Raw genomic sequence first — 7,142 nt, 5'->3', positions numbered from 1 at the left:
GGTGCGTGCGCGGAGCCTTCTTGGAACGGTGGAAAGGAGTGCGTTGTAGATTGAAGAGAGAGAGAGAGACGGAGGGAGGGAGAGGATGTCGTGCCCCTTCCCCCTCGGTTGAGGGAGGGCTGTCCCGTTTTGACACAGCTGGCCCCTTGGAGCCCTCTTTGCAAACGCCTCTCTGTCCAAAATAGAGACTTTTCCGTCTTCAAAAGAGGTGGGGGGGGTCTTTTAAATGCATATGGAGAAGGAGCCCGTAACTTTGCGGAGAGGTCGCGTACCTCCCCCACCCCTCACGTTTTTATAACCCCACCCTCGCTTATCCTGCGCGCCCTCCTCCTCCTCCCCCCCCCTCGGAGAGGCGGGAATCCGAAAGGCGTGGAGCCTATAAAGGCAGCGCCAAAGGCCCCAGCGGAGAGTTTTCAATTCGTTGCAGAGTCCCTTGAAGGATACTCCCGGGGGAGGGGAACCAAATCACGCACCGGGTTGCCTGCCTGCCTGCCTGCCTCCCGCAGGTTGCGAAGATGCTGGCGCTGCGCGGGCGTGGATTCTGCCGGGCTTGGACGGCCGTGGCCGCGGCGCTCTGCTTCTCCACCTGGTTTGGCACCGCCGGCGCCGCCGCCGGCGGCTTCCCTTTCCATGCGAACGCGCTGGGCTCCAACTCCATCAAGAACTCGCCCGCCGGCGGCTCCTCGCTTAGCGGCGGGAGCGGGGCAATATACGACGGAAGCAATAAAAGCCGCGCCGGCGATTCACAGAAGGTAAAGGGCGGAGGCGGAGGGGGAGGGGAGGGGAGGGGGGACCAGCCTGGTGGTGCTCTAGTGGGGGAGGAAAGAAGGGAGGGGTTGGCCTGGGGGCCGCCCTTGGCTCGCGTCTCACCTGTCCCTCCGCTTCTGCGCTTCCCTCGCAGCTCGCCTTGTGTGATGCGGACGAGGATTGCAACGCCGAAGAGTTTTGCTCCACCCCTGCCCGGGGAGGCATCTCCGGGGGAGGAGGAGGAGGAGGAGGGCTGGTTTGTCTGACCTGCCGCAAACGCCGCAAGCGCTGTTTCCGCGACGCCATGTGCTGCTCGGGCAACTTTTGCAACAACGGTGAGTCTAAGGGTCCCGGGGAGGGAGGGAGGGAGGAAAGGGGACCAAAGCAAAGCGGAGTCTCCCGTAGAAACTTTTTGAAAGAGTACGTCCAGGAAAGGAATTCCCCAGCGTTACCCTGCCGTCCGAAGGATTGTGTTTTGTTCTTTTGGAAAGGCTTTTGTGGGCCCTGGAAGGGGGTGGAAATCGCGTTCCTCAAGTTTCTAAGGTCTTATCTGGACCATGAAGTAGTGCATGGTCCAGTACTACTACTACTATTACTACTACTACTACACTACTACTACCATCATGGAGTAGTGCTAATCCATGGTACAGTACTACTACTATAATACTACTACTACCACCACCACGGAGTAGTGCTTGGTAGCTCCGTAATGGAAAGGACTTGCCATTGTTCTTTTGGGATTCCCGGCCTGCTTTACGCTCCTTGAACCCAGGTTCTAACCTAACGGGTTGGTTGGTTGGTTGGCTGGTTTTTTAGCTCACTCATAGTGGATTATGTAGGGTTTGAAGTAAAGGGGACCACTCTTTGTATCCCTTCAAGGAGAGTGTTGTGTTTTTGTTGCTTTTTAAGGCAAAGGAATGTCGGCAAAAAAAAAAAAAAAGAGGGAGGGTTAGGTTGTAAATTCTAAGCATCCTTACTTTTGGAATAAGAGGAATCTATTTATCAGAATAGAGCTGGAAGAAGGGACCTTGGAGGTCATCTAGTCCAGGGGTCTCTAATCTTGGCAACTTTAAGCCTTTGCTGGCTGAGGAATTCTGAGAGCTGAAGTCTGCCAAGGCTTAAAGTTGCCAAGATTGGAGACCCCTGGTCTAGGCCAACCCCTTGCTCAAGCAGGAAGACCCTATATACCACTTCAGACAAGTGGCTGTCTTAAAAATGTCCAGTGATGAACCCTAGGGGTGGGTTCTGTTTAACCTTTACTACCGGTTTGCAACCGGGCCATGTGCACAGAAACTTCCTGATGACATCGGGGTCAGTAGGTGGAGCCTCCTGCCGTTTTCACTACTGGTTCCCACCACTGATGAAGCCCCTATAACTTCTGAAGGCAAGATGTTCCACCTGTTAATTGTCCTCGATTAAGTTTGTCCTTAATTCCAGGTTGCTTCTCTTTGCTTGTGTTAATATAAGCTGTATATTGCATATTCTGGAATAGGTTGTGCAAGGAATAAGACATGCTATTTTGGCTTGTTTTAGGCAGGGCTATTAGAGTTCTGCAATTATAAAGATGCAAACATTGGTTATTACATAGTTTCATGCAGAAAGTTCCTTGCATACAGTTTAATACTCTCTTCTCTGCATGAGCCAAGTAGCCACAGTAACTAGCATCTTTTTTTATCATCAAATTTAATAAAACTCCATCCAAGCAGAACCTGGATATTTTTCGTGCAATATGATATTACAAAGCTGTACCCTTTTTCTGAGGCTATCATAGTATCTCAAGTCACACTTTGAAAGGATCTAATAAGATAACAGTGCTTGGATAAACTCCTTGCTGATCCACAGTCAGGCTCCAATGCTAAGGGAAATTCCTATGTTAACAAGAGAAAACCTAACCAAAAAGAGCAGTCATACATTTACATGGTTTGGATTCAGGATAAATCATCTCTGTGAACTGTAGATCGTTTCTGCCTAAGTGGATCGTCTGCAGACTCCTAGTGAGGCTCACTGAATAGTGAGCCAATGTCCAGAAATTAACTTTTTTTAAAAAAAAATCCTTGGGAATTTGACAGGTGTTCATGATTTCCCCCCCCTTCCATTATCAGGTATATGTGTAGAATTTGACCATTTTCATCCTGGAAGGTTTGAAGAGATCATCGTAGAAAATTTTGACCATGGTACTTTGGACTCTCATCTGAAAAAGACCACGACTTCATCTCAAATGTACCACGTAAAAGGTAAGGCCACAATAATGTACTGCTTTTATTATTTTTTAAAGTTTTTATTTATAACACAACACAAACACAAAACATATAACATACATTCCCTTTTTGCAACTGTTTCGTAGTGGTGATCTCATATTTACAATTTCTCCCATTTCCCTTTATAATATTTGTATCCTTTTTGTCCCATTGTCCCTTATTACTCTATAGTTCCTATCATAATATTAATAAGGCACTGCTTTTAAATCTAGGAAAATAAACAGTTGTAATGTTGATTTCATTGCTGAAAACGTGCTTGATTTTGGGTTGATCCAAGTGAACTTGTAGTACATAAAATATCGGATGTTAGAGGACTCTGAATACCTTCTGGAAAGCAATTCCGGTAGTTCTTGACTAATGGCCCAGATTTTCTGTTGCTAAGCAAAGACAGTTAAATGAATTTTGTGCCATTTTATGACCTTTCCTGTCACAATTGGTAAGTGGATCACCGCAGATGCTAAGCTAGCAACCCATTTAAGTGAATCTGGCTTCCCCATTGACTTTGCTGGTCAAGAAAGTCACAAAAGGTGATCACATGACCCCAGGACTCTGCAACCGTCATAAATAGAAATAATCAACTTGCTAAGCACCTGGATTTTGATCACATGTCCCACATGGATTCTGCAACGGTCATAAGCATGAAAGTTACTTTTTTCCAGTGACGTTGCAACTTTGGTCACTAAACAAACTCTTGTAAGTCAAGGACTACCTGTACAGGTTCAATTGCTGTTAGAAAGACTTTTAAGGGCTCTGTGGACTTGCTTTTTGGTTTCCTCTTCAAACTCATATATTATGTGAGCTTTAGTTATTTAGATTGGTTTTCAATTTCTCTTCATTTTTGTCAGCCTTTTATTTGCATGCCGTAGTTCTGTCGGGTGCTTTTCCAATGTTCCGATTGTTCCTTGCGATGAACAATTTAGTATGAATAGCAATAGCAGTTGGACTTACATACTGCTTCACACCTCTCTAAGCAGTGTAAACTCGCCAAGCATTCCTGGCCTGCTATCAAGTTGCCATAAGCAAGGAGGGGGATGGGAAACTGATGAAATTGCACCACAGCCAAAGACCAGATGCACATTCCAGACTTATCTCTCAAGGCTGTATCCCAGGGTTACCCACAGCCTCGGAGGGGAGTGGAATGTGATTGATGACACAGACACACCCTGGGGGGTGGTAAACAGGGTCATGATTGGGGCGCAAATTATGTAGGGTCAGAGCTGGCTTCACTTGGGAACTGCCAACATGGAGCTCCTAATAAATAACTGGATTTCTTTTGAAGCTTGGTGGGGATGGCAGGGGAAGGATACTGCAAAATCTCCATTCCCTCTCTGTTCCTGGGGGATAGATACTGCAAAATCTCCATTCCCACCCCACTCTGGGGCCAGCCAGAGGTAGTATTTGCCGGTTCTCTGAACTCAACATTTCTGCTACCGGTTCTCCAGAACCTGTCAGAACCTGCTGGATTTCACCCCTGGGTCTATGACAATTTGCCATGGACAACTTGCTACAGCCAACTTGTCTTGGGACAAGTTGGTCTCACTGCGAGACCAAAGTTACACTAATATCAAAGAAATTGTGGAATAGAATCGTTAAAGCAAGGGTGAAAAAAGAAGGGACAGAATAAAATGTGAATGACAAATATTTAAAAAAATTTATTTTAAATAATTGAATTATTAAATGGTCCCACATTGACCACGGAGATTCTCAAGTCATGGTTGTCCCAAAGGTGCTTTTTCAAGAGACAACTGGACTTTCTCGGGTGTTTCTTTGAAGACGTTTTGCTTCTCATCCAAGAAGCTGCTTTAGCTTGAAGCTCTTCTCCAGAGCTAAAGAAGCTTCTTGGATGAAAAGCGAAACATCTTCTCAAAAAAAAAAAACCACCAGAAAGTCCACTGTCCAACAGTGAGTTGTCCCATAGCAAGTTGGCCGTGGTGAATTATCCCATTCTGCATCAGGTTAGGGAAAGTTTTCAAATGACTTCGGTATGAAATGAGACTCTGGACCAGGGGTCTCCAACCTTGACAACTTGAAGACTTGTGGACTTCAACTCCCAGAGTTCCTCAGTCAGCAAAGCTGACTGAGGGACTCTGGGAGTTGAAGTCCACAAGTCTTCAAGTTGCCAAGGTTGGAGACCCCTGCTCTGAACAAATATTCTGTATTCTCAACCATCTCTCTCTCTCTCTCTCTTAAGGCCAAGAAGGTGCTGTATGTCTCCGCTCCTCGGACTGCGCTGAAGGACTGTGTTGCGCCCGCCACTTCTGGTCCAAGATTTGCAAACCTGTCCTTAAGGAAGGTCAGGTGTGTACAAAGCACCACAAAAAAGGCTCCCATGGTTTGGAACTCTTCCAGCGGTGTTACTGTGGGGATGGACTGACCTGTCGACTGCAAAAAGACCACCACACCATTAGCAACTCTTCAAGATTACATACTTGCCAGAGACATTAGCAGCGTTGGCTTTCTTCTAATCCTTATGAACTCAGAGGGACTCTCGTTAAAGAAAATACCATAAAAGACTGACATTTTTTTCAGAGTTTACCCTAAAGTACTCTGGCATTTTCCCCTCTCTGCAAATGGAGTACAAGGCATGTTTCTTTCAGAAACTATTTTTCAAGTGACTAATTGCAGTAAATTACTGTGTCTGTAAATTCTTGGGTGTGGCACTTAACTGTACACTGTACGGAATTTTAATTTTTTCCCAAAGTGCTGCATGATGTCTATTCTGACATGCGTTATACACACTGGTTTTATTATATTAAACGTTAAGAATTTTTTGGTGGCAAGTTTAATAAAATCTTTTAAATATGCCTTATCTGGTGACCTTATAGTTTAATTAGGAAAAGCTTAATTGATTAACTTAATTGGCTGACTCCAGTGTGCAGTATATGGGATTCTTTTTTTTTTTTTAATTTGCATTTATATCCCGCCCTTCTCCGAAGACTCAGAGCGGCTTACACTATGTTAAGCAATAGTCTTCATCCATTTGTATATTATATACAAAGTCAACTTATTGCCCCCAACAATCTGGGTCCTCATTTTACCTAGCTTATAAAGGATGGAAGGCTGAGTCAACCTTGGGCCTGGTGGGACTTGAACCTGCAGTAATTGCAAGTAGCTGTGTTAATAACAGTCTGTCTTAGCAGTCTGAGCCATCAGAGGCCCATTTTGTCTTAACAATTTGACAAAATTCTGAAAGGCAGGCTAACTTAGACTGGAGATTTGTGTGGTGTTGGAGTCTTGTAAATCAGCAAGCAATACTTTGCCTGAAAGACTTTAATATTCCAGTTCACATATTGTGTAAAAGATGTGGTGCCTTTGTATTAGCATAGCTTAACTCAATGGTGGCTTGCTTAATAAATCAGGTTAAAAATGAACCCTGGTTTTTGCACAGTGTTGGAACTGGGCCATTCTTTTTGAAAATGGCAGAGTAGTTTTGACATGCGATAAGGAAGACAAAGCCATTACATATATACATGCCCCTTAACTACAGATAAAAAGCTATTGGTCTGCAACTTGAAGACGTAGCATTAAAGTTAGTACAAGCTAAGCTTCTATGAAAAATGAAATAGATCTCACTGGTTGGCTGATAACCACATGAATGCGAATCCTGAGCATTGTAACTTACTGCATTTTTAGACTGCTGCAAAGGAAGTTTACTTTGGGAAGTTATTTCACTGATTTTGCCTTCATCGGGACAAGTGACCGATTACTGATGTCTACTGGCCCGGATATGAAGAAAATTTTATATGCAATCCTTTGCTCTCAAAAAAGTGTTTTTTTTTTGGTAAATTGGCATAATTTCTCCAATTCTGGTACGTGATTTATGTGCTGCATCTTTTTATAGGAATAAAAAGTACTATAAATAGGTGTAAATCTCAAACTGATAGAAAAGCTCTTTTAGAAGAAAAAAGATTCACCTTCAGTCAAAGTAACCCCAAAGCAATATTTAGTGCTCCTGAAAACAGCTGGGATTCACCTGCCTCCTAAATTGGCCATTTTAGAAAAATCAAACAAGGCTTGAAATTCAGCCAGGTTCTGATGCTTGTCAAACTTTCTGAGATTAAATTGTTGGACAATTTACGAGTGTTCCTTAAGGAGAAGGGGTGAGGTGTATTCTCTAGGACATTATTGTGCTTTGAT

The 7,142-nt window shown here is 44.2% G+C and overlaps 1 protein-coding gene across 1 annotated transcript; it reads left to right on the top strand.

Moving 5' to 3' along the window:
- Nucleotides 1–484: 484 nt before the first annotated feature.
- DKK1 (dickkopf WNT signaling pathway inhibitor 1) lies at nucleotides 485–5,809 on the top strand. The gene is made up of 4 exons (XM_058188473.1): nucleotides 485–752; nucleotides 902–1,082; nucleotides 2,850–2,981; nucleotides 5,197–5,809. The coding sequence occupies exons 1-4, from the start codon at nucleotides 516–518 to the stop codon at nucleotides 5,448–5,450; spliced, it is 804 nt and encodes a 267-aa protein (XP_058044456.1). The 5' UTR covers nucleotides 485–515; the 3' UTR covers nucleotides 5,451–5,809.
- The last annotated feature ends 1,333 nt before the right edge of the window (nucleotides 5,810–7,142 follow it).

Source organism: Ahaetulla prasina, chromosome 6, assembly GCF_028640845.1.
Source record: "Ahaetulla prasina isolate Xishuangbanna chromosome 6, ASM2864084v1, whole genome shotgun sequence".
NCBI classification, from domain to species: Eukaryota; Metazoa; Chordata; class Lepidosauria; order Squamata; family Colubridae; genus Ahaetulla; species Ahaetulla prasina.
The sequence above is the reverse complement of the archived record's forward strand: the minus strand, read 5'-3'. Positions and strand labels throughout refer to the sequence as shown.